The sequence below is a fragment of the Dreissena polymorpha genome, chromosome 16 (genome assembly GCF_020536995.1).
Source record: "Dreissena polymorpha isolate Duluth1 chromosome 16, UMN_Dpol_1.0, whole genome shotgun sequence".
NCBI classification, from domain to species: domain Eukaryota; kingdom Metazoa; phylum Mollusca; class Bivalvia; order Myida; family Dreissenidae; genus Dreissena; species Dreissena polymorpha.
The window spans coordinates 24,090,367-24,111,197 of record NC_068370.1 but is presented as its reverse complement, the minus strand read 5'-3'; the positions used below and the strand labels follow the sequence as shown (position 1 = coordinate 24,111,197).

At 35.1% G+C, this 20,831-nt stretch overlaps 1 protein-coding gene across 2 annotated transcripts in view; it reads left to right on the top strand.

Annotated features, from left to right (window-relative positions):
• Positions 1–19,746, top strand: part of LOC127862007 (40S ribosomal protein S21-like) — a 21,024-nt gene extending 1,278 nt beyond the window's left edge. Inside the window, exons 1-6 of one of the 2 annotated variants that reach the window (XM_052400869.1) lie at positions 6,619–6,689; positions 6,787–6,862; positions 14,143–14,206; positions 17,319–17,390; positions 18,734–18,789; positions 19,676–19,746. In XM_052400869.1, the coding sequence (XP_052256829.1) occupies positions 6,813–6,862; positions 14,143–14,206; positions 17,319–17,390; positions 18,734–18,789; positions 19,676–19,685 (252 nt within the window). In that variant the 5' untranslated portion in view covers positions 6,619–6,689; positions 6,787–6,812 and the 3' untranslated portion in view covers positions 19,686–19,746. Of the gene's footprint in view, positions 1–6,618; positions 6,690–6,786; positions 6,863–14,142; positions 14,207–17,318; positions 17,391–18,733; positions 18,790–19,675 lie in introns of those variants that run through there. The other variant, XM_052400870.1, reaches the window with a different exon arrangement.
• The last annotated feature ends 1,085 nt before the right edge of the window (positions 19,747–20,831 follow it).

Sequence of the window (20,831 nt, the reverse complement as noted above, 5' to 3'; positions counted from 1 at the left end):
GACATTGTTCAAATCACTTCCGATATCAAACCCCGACTAAATCGACAAAAGCCCCGCACTGTACACCTATTCCATAAAGCAAATTGGGTCAACTTTCAACAATACATTGTTTCTAGGTCCCCTACCATGTTCACAAATTACCAATCTAAGTCCATCGAAGAGCTATGGACTGAATTCAAGGACCTTCTCCGAGAGGGATCAAACCTCTTTATTCCCTCAAAGAGGTTAGGATCAAAACCCTCTCTTCCCTGGATCACCCAAAGTATCCTAAGACAAATAAGAAAACAGTCCTTCTTGGTTACTCCTTTCCCCATAGATTCAACAAGATCATAGGCTAATCTATCTAACTGTTTAGGGGTCATTGTCAAAGTGGTGTGAAGAGCTGATCACTGTTGGTAGTGATAACTTGAGGGGATTTATTGGCCATATCTAATTACAAGATACTGGTGTAGAATGCTGAGAATTCAGAGGGTTTTAAACATTGCTCACACACTAAATGAATAATTTGATTGTAGAAAATTACAGGGGCATGCATTTTAATAGGTATCAAGAGTTAATTAATATTAAAAAACTAAAGCACATTTTAATAAAGGCATCGTGCTTGTATTTCAATGATGGATTAAAATATAAAAAAACAGATCAAAACATGTACATAGTTTATTATTGAATTTACAACACGTTAATTAAACTATGTTATGTAAAGTATATGAATATGCGAAAAGTATGTAATGATCTCAGAGCATAATTATAATTATATTATATAAAATTATAATGCAGATAATTTTTATTACACATAATTATCAAATTATTCAGAAGTAAGCAATTGAATATTCCTTATATTTTCAATGTACATCCATTAATGTTCATATAAACAAGTTGAAATAGCATTAATAGTATGCCACATAAACTCAATAGAATTATTGTCAATTTATAATAATAGAATGATAAAGCTGCTGTATACATTTATATTTAGTAGGCCTACTGTCATGATTGTAACCCAAACTTTTCTTGCAAGGACATTTCATGGAAAAAAACATTAATTTTGCATTAACAGTATTCCACATAAACTCTATAGAATTATTGTCAATTTATAATAATAGAATGACAAGCTGCTGTATACATTTATATTTAGTACCGTCATGATTGTAACCCTAACTTTTCTTACAAGGACATTTCATGGAAAAAAACATTAATTTATACCAAATACCAACTTCACCATTGTAATTCACATAACAAATGTTCACATAATATACATAACAGGTAACCTTGAACTTACTAATCAGTAAGTTAAACAACAAATTTTTGAAAAAACAACTTTACAGGACTATCAACATGAGTATCCAGCATGATATTTGCTAGTGGAATGTTGAACTTAAATTATATAATTAAATGAATTAATTAGATGTAGTATCCTGTGGCTGATAAATATTAAATACCAAAATGTCCCAACTTAAAGTCTTATCAACATGAATTTTGCATTGATCTACTTCAAACATATTATCCATCTGTGCACTACTTCATCAAACATCATGTTACTTTCTTGTTTGAAATTCTTCTCTGTAAAATAACAGCATTCTTGTTTTTGTGTACACTTATTTTTTAATATGTAACCACTTACACACATCTATTCAGATTCAAGACATAAATTCCAACACTATGTAGGCTAGCTACATAAAGTCAGTCGAAAGATTGCTCCGTTATACGGTACCTGATCAATTAGATTTTTAGCCGGATTTTTTTCGAAAAAATCTCGGCTTATAGATTGATGTTGTCGGGCGGGCGGGGGGGGCGGGCGGGCGGGGTGGCGGCGTGCTCGAAAATGTTAAAGTTCTTATTTCATGGTATAACTTTGGTATGCTTGGACCTAGAGTCTTCAAACTTGACATGAAGGTTGGCCAGGATTAACAGATGACCACTGGTCATTTCAAGGTCATTCATTTGAAGGTCAAGGTCACTGTGACCTTCAATATAAAAAATGTTAAAGTTCTTATAACTTTGGTATGCTTGGACCTAGAGTCTTGAAACTTGACATGAAGGTTGGCCATAACTAGTTAGTAACCACTGGTCATTTCAAGGTCATTCATTTGAAGGTCAAGGTCACTGTGACCTTGAATGTAAAAATGTTAAAGTTCTTATTTCATGGTATAACTTTGGTATGCTTGGACCTAGAGTCTTCAAACTTGACATGAAGGTTGGCCAGGATTAACAGATGACCACTGGTCATTTCAAGGTCATTCATTTGAAGGTGAAGGTCACTGTGACCTTCAATATAAAAATGTTAAAGTTGTTATAACTTTGGTATGCTTGGACCTAGAGTCTTGAAACTTGACATGAAGGTTGGCCAGAACTAGTAAGTAACCACTGGACATTTCAAGGTCATTCATTTGAAGGTCAAGGTCACTGTGACCTTGAATGTAAAAATGTTAAAGTTGTTATAACTTTGGTATGCTTGGACCTAGAGTCTTGAAACTTGACATGAAGGTTGGCCAGAACTAGTAAGTAACCACTGGACATTTCAAGGTCATTCATTTGAAGGTCAAGGTCACTGTGACCTTGAATGTAAAAATGTTAAAGTTCTTATTTCATGTTATAACTTTGGTATGCTTGTACCTAGAGTCTTCAAACTTGAAATAAAGATTGGCCAGTACTAGAAGATGACCACTGGTCATTTCAATGTCATTCATTTGAAGGTCAAGGTCACTGTGACCTTCAATGTTAAAATGTTAAAATTGTTATAACTTTGGTATGCTTGGACCTAGAATCTCAAACTTGACGTAAAGGTTTGCAAGCACACTTAGATGACCACTGGTCATTTCAAGGTCATTCATTTCAATGTCATTCATTTGAAGGTCAAGGTCACTGTGAACTTAAATGTTAAAATGTTAAAATTGTTGTAACTTTGGTATGCTTGGACCTAGAATCTCAAACTTTGCTCATGCCTTGAAAAGTACTTACATTTCATTTTGACCTTTGAACAATATTTCAGTAATTTAAGTATTGCATTGACAAAAACACGAAAGGTACTTTCCTGTCATTTAAATCAAAAATCCGGCTTCAATGCGGTCATCTCCGACCGCGGAACTCTTGTAATAATGATTAATACTAACGATAACTAACATTATGTATAAACTTATCAATATCATGTGTTCGAACCCTTACAACTTCCTACACAATCAAAATAAAACATTATGTATATCAGAATTAAAGTAAAATGTAATTATGCAGCATAAGGCTACAAAATTTGAAAGCAACATTTTGCTATTGTAGTCATATATGCCAGTATCTCCTTCTCTCATAAAATGCATTTCAAAGAAACATATTTTCCTCCAGCTTTCTTCAGTAAACTCATTTTTGTAAAATGAATTTAATGTTGTAATGCCACTTTCCTCAATTTTAAGTCTGACAAAAAAACTTTAGATAGAAAATCAGCATTAACTATATGTTTGTATATCTCTTTTGTAAATGTTATGGGGGTTTCCTCTGACTATTTAACTAATATCCCCTTAATTCCTTCGTAACCTGTCTACACACTTCATGTGTGTCGCGATATGACATGCAGTATTGCACTATATGCTCTCCAGTTTAATTAAAGATTTTCCTTCAACACATTTTATACTGTGATCTTTTCCTTTCAACCAACTGAAAATGTTGCCACTTTTAATTGCTGGTTCAACTCCACACTTATTGTTTTTTAGAAATGCTTTGAACTCATCAATGATAATATATTCTGAATCACTTTCGTCAAAAACTATTCTAAGTTACCTCAGTCATGGAATATGAAAAGTCATTTTGGTTCTCAATCTGATAGAGTAAAGAAAACTATGTTTTAAAATCAAAATAACTTCTATTAGTTTTAATTTCAATCATTTCATATTACATGTTCGGTGCTTGTTACATGTCACATTTAAGATGTAACAAAGGTGAACATGAAATTATTTTACTAACAAATTTCAAGCTTACCTGTTTTATAAATATAAAATATCAAAATAAATGTTGTATTGGCTATGAATATTTGGCACAACTGATAATTACACTGGTCGATAACTCTCTGAAACATGTTGCAGCATATTCAGATTTGGCCAGATATAACACCTAGGTACATTTATTATCGCCAAGCAGGCTGTTGTCAGCCTGACAGGGGAGTGTGCTTTATGACCACAGAACAGTTAACACTAATTAGTTCTGCTGATAAGCCGATGGCTAAAATCTAGCCGTCCTGGGAGTAACTGAGTAGGACTGAAAAAGAAATAAATTGTATGTTAAACAGAAAACTGGCAGTCCCAAGGTCAAACAACAGTATAGAAAACTCAGAAATCAGGTTAAAAATAAAATAAATCAGGCCCACAACAGTTACCTTGAATACGTACTCGAAGCGCAGTCCGGTGATCCAGACACCCCCCACATAGGTCAAAATTTCTCCCGTAAGAAGCTCTTCTCCACAATCAAAAATGCTAAACAGGATACCCAAGGTATCGCTCCTATACTGGAAAATGATAATCTTATCACTGATAGCAAGGGTCAAGCAAACTTCCTCAATCGCCAATTTCAGTCCGTCTTCACCCCAATGAATCCTCTAAAATTAGGTCAACTCTGTTTAATGAAAGCCCAAACCCTGTTTAGAAACACCCCTAAGACAAAATACCCCAAAATGCCCGAAATCTCCATAAGTGTAAGTGGTGTCCAAAAGCTTCAGTCCAACTTGCAGACTGGCAAAGCTTGCGGCCCTGACAATATCAAGCCTATTGTCCTTAAAAATCTAAGCGTACAAATTGCCCCCTTGGTTACCAGAATCTTTCAAAAATCTCTAGACACAGGCACTGTCCCCTCCGACTGGATCAAGGCGAACGTCACCCCCCTTTTCAAAAAAGGCGACAAAAGTAACCCTGCTACATACAGGCCGATTTCACTGACATGTGTTCTTTGCAAAGTCATGGAACATATCGTCGCCTCAAACATCACCAAACACTTCCAGGTCAACAACATTCTTTTCCATCTCCAGCATGGCTTTAGGTCAAAACTGTCATGCGAGACACAGCTCATAGGACTTGTAGAGGACTTATCCAGGAACCTTATTCATGGTCAACAAACAGATCTAATACTCCTGGATTTCTCGAAAGCGTTCAACAAGGTCAATCACATGAAGTTACTCTACAAACTGCACCAACACGGCATCCAAGATAGCACATTACAATGGGTCAAATCTTTCCTTATAGGTCGACTTCAGTCTGTCTTGGTAAATGGTGACAATTCAGACGAGGTTCCAGTCACATCAGGTGTCCCCCAGGGCTCTGTTCTCGGCCCTCTCCTCTTCTTGCTCTACATAAACGATCTGCCAGAAAACATAGTGTCACAGGTCCGGTTATTTGTTGATGACACTGCTGTCTACATCACGGTCAACAATCCCACTGAACAAAATACCCTGCAAGAAGATCTAGATCGGCTACAAAAATGGGAACACACTTGGGATATGGAATTTAATCCTTCCAAGTGTACGGTTATGAACATCACCAGGTCAAAACGTCCCTACAAATCCACTTACACACTCCACGGTCATATTCTAGAAACAGTTAGTGATGCTAAATACTTGGGTGTTAGCATCACATCTGACCTCAGCTGGAATAAACACATAAACCAGGTTACTGCAACAGCCAGTCAAACACTAAACTTCATCAAACGAAACATTCCCATAAAACACCCACGCATTAGAGAATTTGCCTTCAAAACCCTGGTCCGCCCACAACTTGAGTATAGTAGCTCAGTGTGGAGCCCACACACACAACACAACATAAACAAGATCGAGATGGTCCAACGCAGGGCCGCTCGATGGGTTACAAATGATTACTCATATCACAACAGTGTCACACACATGCTAGACAAATTAGGGTGGCGTTCACTTGAGAACAGAAGGTATGACTCCCGGCTACTGATGTTCTATAAAATTGTCCACGGACTGGTTGCTGTACCAATGCCTCCCTATGTCACTCCTCCGACCCGGCTCACTAGACATTTGCACCCTCTTTCATTCAGACAAATCCCTACTCCAAGCAACTACTATAGATTCTCCTTCTATCCAGCCACTATTGTCCTATGGAACTCTCTACCAGCCAATATTGTACAGGCACCTACCCTGGACCAGTTTAGGCTGGGGGTGACCAAACTAGACCACAGTTTCTAAGCAGGTTGGCTGTTTTTAACCTTTTATCTGTATATTCCTTCTTTTAACTAACACTATCACCTTTGTTTCTATGTCTCACAAATACATTATGTATTAATTTTATCTCCTATGCACTTCTTCCTTAATTTCCTAGCACTGACACGCACCTGCTTGTAATGCTAATTGTTGGCGACTAGCAGTATATATAGATAGATATAGATAGATACTACTACTACTACTTCTACTACTGCTACTACTACTTCTACTACTACTACTACTACTACTACTACTACTACTACTACTACTACTACTACTACTACTTCTACTACTACTACTACTACTACTACTACTACTACTACTACTACTACTACCACTTCTACGTCCGCCAGTTCTACTTATAAATACTACTTCTTCCAGCACTTCTGTATAAAAGAACAAAGTGAAGTGTAACCTATAATTTTCTTTATTTTACTTTCTTGTCGATACTTAATAACACGTGTGGCTTCCTTTTCCTGTCGCCATTTTCTAAGTTAAGGCATGTTAATAGCTGCTCTTGATAAATTGTAATTTTTATATATTTGCAGATCATTTCACGAACATAACATTACTTAATTTGCATTTCTATGTTTTAGGTAGAGGTCTATAACCAAACTCCAACATGCAGAACGACGCTGGTGAATTTGTGGATATGTACATCCCCCGCAAATGGTAAACACTAAATCAGTTTTCTTGTCATGTTAAGATTGGTTTCTTAATTATGCTACCCCGAATTTTTTGGGGGGAGCACGTAGTCGCCGCTTCGTCTGTCCGTGTGTCCGTCCGTGCACAATTTTTGTCCCGGCTATTTCTCAGCAATTAATGACCGAAATTCAATGAAACCTTATGGGAAGCTTCACTACCAACAGATGTGCATATTATCAGCCTGTTATGGTCGGATGATTTTTCAAAGAGTTATGGCCCTTTGAAATTTTCTATAAACTGTACATATACACTACACGGCCCGCGATTTTTACCTAAATCAACCAGGGCCCTCAATCTATCAAATCTGCCGGCGAATTACGGCGGCAGTCCGCCACCTGAAAAGTATACTTTTTTCCCCTTTTGGGGGGAAAAATTCCCCCCCCCAAATTTTTTTTTTTTTTTATTTTTTTATAGAAAGATGTGTCTCATGAATATTATATCTCAATTCTATTTTAATTTAATCTTTTCAAACATACTAAATTATGAAAAATGCAATGAATATAGTGCAAACATGTACAAATGAAATAATGAGAGAGTAAGTGAAAATCCTCCAAAAAGGGAAACACCGCGAAAATTCCCCCTCCTAAGGGCTGCGGACCCCTTCCCCCAAAGTAGTGTGAGGGCCTTGTCACCGACACGCGGTGGTCATTTTATATTTTGGGTGAAAAAGTACCGCAATCTCGCGAGTTTCACCATGAATATAGTGCAAACATGTACAAATGTAATAATGAGAGAGTAAGTAAATAAATCCCCCAAAAAGAGAAACGCCGCGAAAAATTCTCCCTCCTAAGGGCTGCGGACCCCTTTCCCTAAAGTAGTGTGAGGGCGCTGGGGCTAAAAAATGGGAGGTTATCAATCTTCAAGTATTTGGGAGCATAAAATCAAATATACCAATTTCCCAATTTGAGGGTTTCACGAGACGATTTTTCCCAATTTTCAGGCATTCACGACTCAATTTTTCCCAATTGGACAGGTATGGGTACTTTTCCCAATTGGACAAAAAAAAATCGCTGGTTTATGATTTGTTCATGTAGAAATTGATATGAAGAAAAAGGGTGAAAAAAAACAACACAACTGATTTCATGTTTTGTTTGCTTATATTTGGATGTTCCTCTTTTCTGATCAGATTTTAAGTAGGTATGTTTTTTAGATTCCTCTTGAGAAAATCTTAGATATTGTCAAGAATTGTTGTTTTATAGAAATGGTTGTTTTTGATTTGTTCGTATAGAAATCGATTTGAAGAAAAAAGGGCTGCAATAAAAAACAACAACTGATTTCATGTTTTGTTTGCTTACATACGGATGTTCCTGTTTTCTGATCAGATTTTAAGTATGTTTTTTAGATTCCTCATGAAAAAATCTACTAGTGTACCAAATTTCATTTAAATATTTGGAAAAGAACAGAAGTTATGAAACAATTAGTATTTTTAAGAAACCATCCGGGTCCGCGAACTGTCATTACGGTTGCCTATATAAATATATGGGAAAAAATCAACAAAATAAGATTTTTTCTAGAACTTAAAACCTTCATAACTTTGGTTCTAGATGAGATATTTCAACAATTTAAACTGATTTATAAAGGTCTTTGTATTTTCTTTGCAATGAAACTATTTACAAACACACAAAAACATATCTAAAAAATGACTGGGGTTGCTACTTTAATTCAGATCGGTAAATATTCGGTAGAAAGATAAAAAGTGGTCAGCTTAGAAATATTTATTGACGGTATTGTCACGTTTTTGTTTCATTTGTTTATCTCTTTATACGACTTTCCCACCGGTCGCTATTTTGGAGGCAGACGGCGATATTAAATGTATTCAAATTATACAACATCTGCACATGAATGACCCAATATCATCCGATAGCTCCACCAATCCTCACGTTTCATTTGACAACGTCATGTCATGTGTAAGCGAGCTCAATGCTGATTGGCCAGCTACCAACAGTACACCCGTATAGTGTTATCACGAATCACCGCGATTAGCCACGTTGGCCCAAACGCGGTGATTTAGGAAAAAATCGCGGGCCGCGTAGTGTAGTGCAATTCTTGTCCCCCCCCCCCCCTGAACTGCTGACTGGCATTCAATGAAGCTTTATGGGAAGCTTAAGGCTCATGTAAAGTGTAAAAAGGCGTATTCTTCACATAGGAATACTTCAATAAATATTATGGCAATAAATTCAATTTATTTGTCAATAGCCTCGTAAACACTTGTAGAACATATAAGAAAATGCTAATAAAAAAAATATGATGCAAAATGTTGCTTTTGAAGAAATATACAGCGCTAGCTAAAGAAACTACAGCGTACAGTTAATATAGTATTGACATACCTGTATGCTGAAGCCAACCCCGTATCGAAAGTCATCCAGAGTCATACATATTTATGTCACGCTATAAATCAAAGAAAGCTCATTTCTTGGATACATTTCTACATATCATCGCTGTCGTTCTTAAACCTCGTAGCTCCAAAATTTTCAAAATCTTTTTTTTGTCTTTTCCGAATATATGAAGTCTGGCGCGTGTTTTGTGCTATATCTCGTAGCTCCACGCCAATCAGAGCCCTTGAAAAAGCCACGTGACGTGACGAAATGTTGTAGAATGATTGTTGGCTTTTTTCCTGGCGAAAAGTCGTAGCGACGCCATTTCACCTATAGGTTCGTCGTTTCGTTTGGACAAATTTGACAAAAAAGTTTTTATAAAAAAATTATTTGCAACTACGAGGTTTCCTATTAAAAAATGAGACGGTTTTTTCTCTCTCCTGAAAAGTTGTCATTTTGTAGCTACGAGGTTTGAGAACGACAGCGACGATATATTGGTGAATGAATATAAATTACTGCATCGAGGAATATTTCAAGGTTCAAATGTTTCAAATGCATCTTACAATAGATGAAAGTAACTCTCATCAGTCTAAATTCACAATTTTGACGCCATTATCACTTTGTCACGTGATGAGTTTTCATTTGGATACTATCGGATCGACCTTGACATTTTATGCTGAAATTGTAAACATTACTTTCGTTTTCTGAAATCTATTATTTGTGATTAACAACTTACGTCTGGTGGATTATAAGACTGATTTCATTGTGAATCAGGTAGTTTTATATAATATTTACTTTGACTTTGTATTGACACTACAATTTGTTTACAAAATAAGCCAGAATAATTAAAATACCGGGACAGGGTCTTCCCCAGGCCATTTAAGCGCCCCTTGCCGGGGCGCTTGAATTTCGAAATCAGAGTCCCCGGGGCGCTTGAAATTTTCCGATCAATGTATTCTTCAGTAAAAGAAAGTGGAGATTGTCCAAAAAAAATCAAGGTTTCCCTATCAGTGTATCAATATTCCCTGTTTTAAAAGAGCACTCGGTACCTACTTTCACAAGTAATCGCCATAAACACCACATGGGGTAATGGATAATCCACTGATAAGAGAATAGCATGACGCGCGTATCGATTATTCTAGCCACATTACACGGTCATTTAAATGCTGACAAGGATGTATCTGGTAACTTTCCAGTCGTCAAACTGTGAAGTTCATCGTCCAATCGGTTACGCGAATGCTTATGAGGGCGGGGTTAACTATCGACCATTATTTTTTATTGACGTCGGGCATGAAGTAAGAGTTTATCGCAGCTTGATTAGCAAGAAGTTGTACCATTTGAGTAATATAAAACCGGTAATTAGTACAGTACAGAACATTAAAGACGGTTTCGGGCATCATCATCACACCTTTTAACTGTAAACAAGTGTTACCTATGACTCATAATTAATACGAGAAATTAATTGCAAGTGGTAAACAATTAATTATTATAGCGAGTAAGTTGTGCAAATGACTCTCGGTTACAATTATGTGATAACAGTTTATTTAATTCCAGTACATGTATATTTCAACATGTCCATTTATAGAACTGATTCACCTCGTTTTTCTGACATTTATTCGACACGTAATGCGCTTTAACAAATTTTCGTTGAATTAATTACGCACACTTGTAAATGTTTCGTCCGATAATCGATAGTTAGAATACTGATGATGGCAACCGGCCGTGATCCTCGTGGACAACGTGAATTTCATGCATAATTCCGTCAAAACATTTATTCGACTCGTAAAGTGTGTAAACAAATTATCGTTGAAATTATAACGCAACGGTTAATATTTGTTGAAATCTCAAATGGGAATAATTAAATTTGTAATCCGAAACCCATTACCGTAAGTCGATGTTGACGCGTTTTTAATCCGAAACACACTTCCGAATGTAAATGTTACCGCAACGTTAAATATTTTGCTTCAAATCAGCAGTGCAAACTTATTTTGTGTCGAATCTTTTTCTCAATTAAAAAGAGCGCGAAAATTATGCAGCATGTACACCGTCGCGTCTATTGCATACAAATGGCGTGTATTGAGCGTTTTAACAAGCACACAACAGGTCAGGGGATTGACGCATATTCAGAGGCAATATTTTATCAAATCTATAAATAGTCACTTAAAAATGGCAAGGTTTGTGTTAAAGAAATAACTGAAAGCTTTTATCGTAAATATTTACCAGAAAGAGATTGATAAAAACGGAATAAACGGGATTATCGGGTAATAAATAGAAACTTGAAAAATAGTTAGTATACAGTAATAGAGTCGGGTTGAAACTGATGTATTGGGGAATCGTTCGAGTCTGGATTTTACTATCTGTGCGGAAAAGTTTTAAAACAATTAAACAATATAAAAAAGTATATTTTTAAATGACTGGGGATTTCTTTGAAGAGTCATAGCGCACCAAACGACGTCTTTTGACGCTGTTTTTTTTTAGTTATAACGCACCACAGAACGTGAAATGACACGTTAAATTAAAAAAAATCAACGTCACACCCGGGGCGCCTGAACAAATTCCTGGGGAAGGCACTGCGGGATATGTCATTCTGAATTTGAAAACACTTGGCCACATGGTTTGTTACTAAAAATAGAAATACCGTCATATGACCGTGAAATCTCGGGAGATTCGCATTTCAAGAAAGTCTGTCACATTGCTGTTTTTCTCGATATGTGAGAGCAGAATAGATACATTTTAAATGTTTAAGATAGTATTTTGTGAAAGAATATATCAGTTAAATGTGAAAAATGTCAATCTTTCCGATCAAGTGATTGATTTGGGCCAACAACTGCATTTAAAAGCTGTTTTGGACCGGTCTTTGTTAACTGTCTACTTTTCGGGAATTTCTGGTTGACTTTCCTAATGGGGTTGGTCCATAACTATAAAGTCGCACCTGTCAAAAATCATAATAAGCGACATTTAAAGTTATGGACGGTAGCCAGAACTAATACAGTGCATGCATGAAATTATCAAAATAACAAACAGAGTTAAATTGAACAAATTCCTTTGGTCAAAAAATTGTATACACTTAATGTTAGGTACTACAAATGAAAAGTCCACACAACACACACCACAATCCTAAAATATGCAAAAGAAAAACATAAAAAACTGTCAAAAGTTAACACAATAATTGGGAACTACTTTAAGTACTTTCCAGTGAACCTTAAGTTTCAAAATTACTTATTTACTCGCAATACAGTTCTCATTATAGTCACAAAATGACAGAATTACAAAAAATAAACTATATTACCAAAAGGCAAACACTTTGATTGTTCATTTGAAATATATAGGACTCGGAATGACGACTAATTGGCTACCTTTAAACATGTTTATGTCACATCTCGAACTTCATACACGTTAGTTAAACATGTGGGGCATAAAACATCCGGTTCAAAGGAAGTCGACAACAATATTTTAATTAACAATCTAAGCATAATATTTGTGGCATCGGAAAAATGAATTATACAAATGTTGGGCACACGTTCATATTAAACCAACTGAACACTTACATTTCTATAAAATCCCTGTCATCGATAAAAAAATGCATTTGTTATTGTCTTGTCATGTTTACTTGTTCAGCTAGCCATCATTTGCCGGAAGTATATTCAAAAAATATTTCTTTTTAATTTCGATAATTTATAAATTATTACCGATCCATTTGTTCTTCAATTTTTATAATTTTTTTATGAGGTTTTCAAGTTATATAATCGAATAAATATAAAATGTAAGCAATATTTAACAAATTCATAAATGCAGATCAATACAAACCGCTGACCAAGATGGACAACAGATGAAATTAAATCGGGAGGAGTCTCAAATGTATCAAGATTCTATTGAATTAGTGAATTTCACGTAAGCGTCATTGTTATGGAGATAATAGGAAAATGATATAGTTTCATGAAAAATATTTTATAACATCATAACTCCTCTTGATCGCATGCTATGCAAGTGGAAACTTAGACTTCTTCCAAAATCTATAAATAGCAACTCATGTGATAAACATGTTCATTTTGAAAACGCATAGTGTCATTGTCGGGCTTCATTGACGAAATTCAATGGTAGTAGTACCTTAAATATATATAACTGGCCTATGCTGTTGGTGATTTTATTTGGTTCATGTGTGGGGTCATTTTGGCACTTAACATTAACCTTAACTACCTTGAGGAGATGCGCATGTTATTTGTGGGTTCAGGTTAGATGATTTATTTAGAGAGTTATGGCCCTTTGAAATTGTTTAGTTGCTAAACCATCCATCGTATTATTTTGTCCAAAGTTATGCCCCTCAAGACGTTTCCTTTTATCTGAATATAAAGTGCAATCTTGTGACGAAAAAAACCTTTGGGGAGCATCACCCGTCTCCGACGGTTTCTTGTTTATTTTAGTCATAATTTTAAGAGGTACAAGAGGTTTAATAACTCAACAAATTGGGCATGTTCAAGAAGCTATGGCACTGCTTTATCAATAATTTTTTTTTCAATGTTTGCCTAAAGGCACAGGTATTGAGCGCGTGGCCAAGTCACTTTAACACTATCAATATGTCATAAAACAACTTTTTTCATCAAAAATAAATAAATTCTGATACATATAAACAAGGTAGGTATCTCTTGACACAGGAAAATCACCTACATCAACATTTTTGAGCCATTCAGTGACTAAATGGGGGTCAATTTTTGTAAACTATGTACCATTTTATTGGGAAAGGATGCCTTGGACGAAAAATGACCACGAACGGTTACTTGCCAACATAAACTACAAGAAAAACTTCTCGAAAAACATCCCACAAATTATTAAGGTACCCCTGTGTCTTTGTGCTTGTGGCATAACTTTATTATGAATTTATGAAAACAGTTTGTTTTTGTTTCTTTGGTTTTATGAATATAACTTATTTTTCAGCTCTGCCAGTAACAGAATAATTGCTTCTAAGGATCATGCATCCATCCAAATAAACTTTGCTGAGGTAAGTTTGAAAATACAAATTACATGAATCCTCAATTTTCGAACGATTTTGCTCGAAAAATGGCATATAAAGAAAGCAGAATAACTGCTGAACATGTTAATGTGATATAATAATATGTGCAATTGGCAGTTTGCTAAGAGATACATGTAACACAAACTGTTTGATCTGTGTGTTGGTATCTTAATTCATACGGAATATTACGCTAGTCAATTGTTCCAAGAGTTTGTACATGTATCAGTCGAGTGGCTTGTCAAATTGTGTGATGACGTATCGCACAAGAGGCGGAGCCTTGAGTGTGATGCGAAATAGCACAAGCCACGAGACTGATACAAACTCTTGGAACAATTGACTAGCGTAATATTCCTTTTATGATATACAACAACTTACGAAAACAATAAACAATTGTATTTTTTTACTTTAACAATACTGAAAAAACAACGACTTAAGCAGGTACACCATAGTTTATTTAAGAAGCGTATGAATACAATTTATGTAAAGTAACATGTAAACATTTGAACCGGGAAAACACAGGTTTCCGACACACTCCCCTTAATGACATCGTTTATCCAATGCTTATAACAATTAAGTTGACAACTTTAATCCAATGCTTATAACAAAACGTTGAAACGATATGCACTTCCACTTCTATTCTTCCATGCCTTTATCAAAACTTAGTTTAAACCACACTATTTTATTGTATTCCTATTGAAATTTGCATTTTTGCATGAACACACACTCCAAAATATGTTTTGCATTCGTTCGATGTTTTAAACAAATAGTTTACTGTTAAAAATCACTACGTCTGACATGTCCTTAGACTCCAGAGAGTTAAAATAAAACTACTGTGTTTTGTCATAGCAATGACGTCGCACGATTTACTCCGTTATATATCTACGTAAAACATTTCATAATAATTATGAAATGGGGATTTCCTATTTCGGTGAAAGTAGTCAGGCTAGTATGGTAATACGGAATCAGAAAACAGCGAGTAGCATAATATGAGATTTAATTCAACGATTGATACAACCTGGTTTTTTAGCTCACTTGAGCACAACGTGCTCATGGTGAGCTTTTGTGATCGCTTTTTGTCTGTCTTGCATCATCCGTTGTCAACATTTTGCCTTGTGAACACTCTAGAGGCCACATTTATTGTCTGATCTTCATGAAATTTGTCAGAACATTAGTTCCATTGATACCTCGACTGAGTTCGAAACTGGGTCATGCTGGGTCAAAAACTAGGTCAAAAATAAGAAAACTTGTGAACACTTTAGAAGTCACATTGGATGCCCAATCTTCATATAACTTTGTCAAAATGTTTGTCTAAATGATATGTTGGTTGACTTCAAAAACGGTTCCGGTCCGTTGAAAAACATGGCCGCCAAGGGGAGAGGCAGTATTCCTTATATGGCTATAGAGAAACCTTGTGAACACTCTAGAAGTCACAATTTTTTCCCAATCATCATGAAACTTGGTCAAAACATTGGTTTCATTGATATCTCGGACGAGTTCGAAAATGGTCCAGATCTGTGAAAAAAACATGGCCGCCAGGGGGCGGAGCAGTTTCTCTTGTATGGCTTTAGTAAAACCTTGCTAACACTCGAGAGGCCACATTTATTGTCCAATATTCATGAAATTTGGTCGGAAGATTGGCCTCAATGATATCTTGGATGAGTTCCAAAATGGTTACGTTTGCTTGAAAAACATGGCTGCCAAGGGGCGGGGCATTTTTCCTTGTATGGCTATTGTAAAACCTTGTTAAGACTCTAGAGGCCGCATTTATTGTCCAATCTTCATGAAATTTGGTCAGAAGATTGGTCTCAATGATATCTTGGATGAGTTCGAAAATGGTTACGTTTGCTTGAAAAACATGGCTGCCAAGGGGCGGGGCATTTTTCCTTATATGGCTATATATGGCTATAGTAAAATCTTGTTAACACCTTAGAGGCCACATTTAATAATCCGATCTTTATGAAACTTGGTCAGAAGATTCACCCCAATAATATCTTGGATGAGTTAAAAAATGATGCTGGTTGGTTGAAAAACATAGCTGCCAGGGGGCGGGGCATTTTTCCTTATATGGCTATAGTAAAACCTTGTTAACACTCTAGAGGCCACATTTATTTTCCAATCTTCATGAAACTTGGTCAGAAGATTTGTCCTAATGATATCTTGGAATAGTTCGAAAATGGTTTCGGTTGCTTAAAAAACATGGCCACCAGGGGGCGGGGCATTTTTCCTTATTATGGCTATATATCATGCTTTAGTAAAACCTTGTTAACACTCTAGAGGCCACATTTATTTTCCGATCTTCATGAAACTTGGTTAGAAGATTTGTCCTAATGATATCTTGGATGAGTTTGAAAATGGTTTCGGTTGCTTAAAAAACATGGCCACCAGGGGCGGGGCATTTTTCCTAATATGGCTATATACATGTATCATGCTTTAGTAAAACCTTTTTAACACTCTAGAGGCCACATTTATTGTCCGATCATCATGAAACGTGGTAAGATGATTTGTCCCAATGATATCTTGGATGAGTTCGAAAATGGTTCCAGTTGGTGGAAAGACATGGCCGCCAAGGGGGCGTGGCATTTTTCCTTATATGGACTTATGAATCTTCATCAAACTTTGTCAGTATACATGTATTTGTTTTAATGATATCTTGGATGTGTATGAAAATGGTTCTGGTCTGTTGAAAAACATGGCTGCCAGGGTGTTCACATGTCATGAAAGCTGGTATGAACATATTGTTCTAATGACATCTTGGGCAGCACAGAACAGGTCAGTTCCTTTGAATCCCAGGTGAGCGACTTTGGGCCTTTCAGGCCCTCTTGTGTTAAAAGCATTGACAGGTATATAATAAAAATTGTTACATGTTTCTTTTTGTGTGTATTAAATCTAGTTTTGTCCTATGTAGGGGTTCAACAATACAGTAAATGTTCATTGATATATTTCTTGCTTGCAATACCATTTTAATATACCCAGTGTACCAATTAACTGGAACATCATTGCACCCCTAGTTCTGTGTATTTACATACGATCATAAATAAATCTGTTATCTTTTCTTGGTAAATGATGTATGTAATTGTGTCAATGTTGTTATCGTTTCTAGGTCGACGAGACTACTGGCAGAATGACTGGAAGTTACAAGACCTATGCCATCAGTGGAGCTATCAGAAGAATGGTAAGGAATAGATTTCTAGATTGTCATTTACATTTGCCAGAGTCTGACTTGATTTTAATTATTTCAATTTTATATTGAGGCTCAAACCAGCTTTGACTAAAGTGTATTACATTATGTGGAAATTAAATGCACATCATATAAAAGACATCAAACATTATGTGGTCCAAATTATTGTTATATTTGGGCTACCGGTATATGGTTTTTATCAAAAAATGATATTTAGATTTTCTGAGCAGTCTCAGTAATTTTGAAATAACTGCAGACTTGTAAATAGCTCCAAAGAAGTCAGGCTCCAGCCATAACTTGTTGGACGGGAATAAAATTACAGGACCAGTACAATTTACCACAATTTCATTACCTTTCTAGTTTTGTTAATATTTATTAACAAAATAATACTTTATTCTACATTTTATTTAAAAAAAAAGCTTATTCAATGAATAAGTTCCAAACTATGTGTTGATAATTACAGTAATTTTATTAAGAAAAGTAATTGTTTTAAATTTTCAAGGAATGCATTTATGCAGTAAAGATCATGTTGTTGTATGTTCTATTGTTTGACTTTCAACCTTATCATATTAAGATTATATTAAGAACACCCACCATGAGGCATGCAACATGTTTTTCATGATCTGTAAACTTCAATTTGACAAGTTGACATCAAACTGTTGTATCTTTTAGATGTTGTTTAGAATATGAATATTAAACTCAATAAGAAAAATATATAGCCAATCTGTATTGAATTGCTCTTATATTTGTTTTGAGCACTTAAAAGAATTTAGACTTAAAAAATTGTTGCGACGCTGGTAGATTAAAAAAAAATAATATTGGACTCAAACAGGACTTTGGCATAGGTGACGTGCTCAGTTGACATTAAACTCTTTTGGATCTTGTTTAGAATATGAATATAAAACTTAATAAGAAAAAATATATAGCTGATCTGTATTGAATTGCTCTGATATTTGTTTTGATCCCTTAAATACATGTACGGTACATGTAAAATTTAGGCTCTTAAAAAATCATTGCGACACTGGTTGAAATTTGTTAAAAAATATTTGACTCAAAATGTGTTGGTCTTGACTATCACACTTAGTTTACCGTTTTTGATAAGTATGACTGTTTTTATTGTGTAATGAATTTATTTATTAAATATATATTTTTATGGATTCTTGTTTCCTTTCTACAGTTTTTTGGGGCATAGTCAGGAGTTCTGACTTGCAATATAGTGAAAGTGTGGTATAGAAGATATACTGTTTTTAAAACTGCCCTAGTTGTCATAAAAAACAACAACATACAATTCTAAATATTGTTTTAAATTATTGCTGAGATTGCTTGATGTTTTTCAGGGCGAGTCTGACGACTGTCTTGCGCGTCTGGCAAAACGTGACGGCCTCATTGCTAAGTTAGTTTGTTTCATACATAGTAAATTCCTTTACTGTAATTTTCCCAATGCCATAATTTAAATAACAGTGGGTATGTGTCTTCAAATACAAACAGTCCCTTGATACTTTGATTTTGTTCACTTTTATCAGCACATAAAAACCTGTACCATTGTTTCTTGATAATGCTGTGTACTAAGATGTCTTGTTACTGCCAGGTTAAACATGAGTTGACATTAGATCTTAAATTGCATTTTAGAATTGAATATTACTTTTGTTTGTTTGTATAAAAACAACTATTGAAATTGTGAACATATTCAAAAATATAATTTATCTACCGTTTCGTTAAATTATATTAAATTTAACATATTGGTATATGTAATATTTATAAATGATTTTGAATTCCAGGGCAATGGTCAACAATCCATTCTTTGACCTTAGAATACCAAAAAGATATGTCAACACTAATTAAGCATTTGCAAATATGCAGATAAACAATGTCCCATTAGAGATTTTATTTGTTAATGGAATTATACTTCAACAGCATATTTAACAGAACTCTATAAACAGTCATGGCTCACTCCATCATTTTCCAAATTTGCCCATAAGTTCAAGAGGAATGAAGGAATTAAATTTGGTTACATAAATTTTATTTGGTCAAATGCTTTTGTTAAAAAAATATTATTTAATACCCAGTTGTTTATCCAAAATCATAAGAATTCTGATTTTATTTGGTACATTTAGTGAGAGAACGTTTTTAGCCAGCTGAATGTCTTTTAGTCTTGCATTGTACTTAGAATGGGTAATAAGATTCCTGTATAAGCATTTATATATAAGGGACAGAACCACGTGTTTCATATCCAGTTCCTTTAGAGTTACCTTGCTTACACAAGCTTTTCTTTCTTTCAGGAACTTCTAATTGAAGAAAATGATCGTCATGTTTTGTAAATAATAAAAGAAAATAAAGAGAAAAAACACAATGTTATTTGATAGTTTATTGTAAAGTATGGTTTTTGATAATGAAGATATTAAGTAAATTCTAATTGAATTAGTTTAAATTTGTCCGTTTTCAGTTGGACTTCAGTTATGTTAGATGGTAAAATGCTGTATGGCTCACCATTCCATGTGATAAGTTTTTGTATCTTACCGTGTTTGTTCAGATACTCTGATAAGAGTGGTGTTTTGCTGAATTAAGGAGACGTTTGGTATATTTTTCGGCGTAGCTGTTAATGTCACTTTTGACCTTAGGTGACCTTTAGGTTACATTCATAAAAATGCCCGCGGTTACCCACGAATGAATACACTTCATTTAGTCCATTGGCTGATTTGAGAATACCACCAGAACATTGGAAACATGGCCACGTCTTTCTAACACTGTTTTACTGTGTGTTCAGCATGAATTTTTTTATCTCTTATGAAAAGGCATGATAGATGGAACAGTTTTACACTCAACTCTTCACATCAATACAATTTGTGCGTAGATTTTATACACCTTCGTCAGTTCGCGGTTAGTGTGTGTGAATGTCAGAGTTTAAAAACAGGGCATCGCTATCATACATCGCTGCGTCTTCACGACTACCTTATGTGCTGACCGGAATTCACGGACGCATGAACTAGGTGAACTGGAATTTTCTTTAGACCAGGTGTTAAATGAAGATATCAAGCGATATATTATAATTATGGTATGTCAATAATAGATTCTTAATGTGTTTTCAACAATACCATGATAAATATTTTTTTAAATTAATTTAACAAGAATTATTCCACCATATTGACTAATGTATTAAGCATGAGCGCGATGATTCTTGATACTGTAAATACTCCAATCAAATAGCAATGCCCGACAAACCACTAAAACAGGTTTGTTCGAAGAACCCACGTATAAATAAAATATGTACAGATACTTTGCGTGTGGCACGTGCTTTTTTTATCGCCGTTTGTCCGTTGTGCTTCATGCGTCATCAACATTTTGCCTTGTGAACACTCAAGAGGCCACATTTATTGTCTGATTTTCATGAAACTTGGTCAGAACATCTGTCCCATTGATACCTCGACTGAGTTAGAA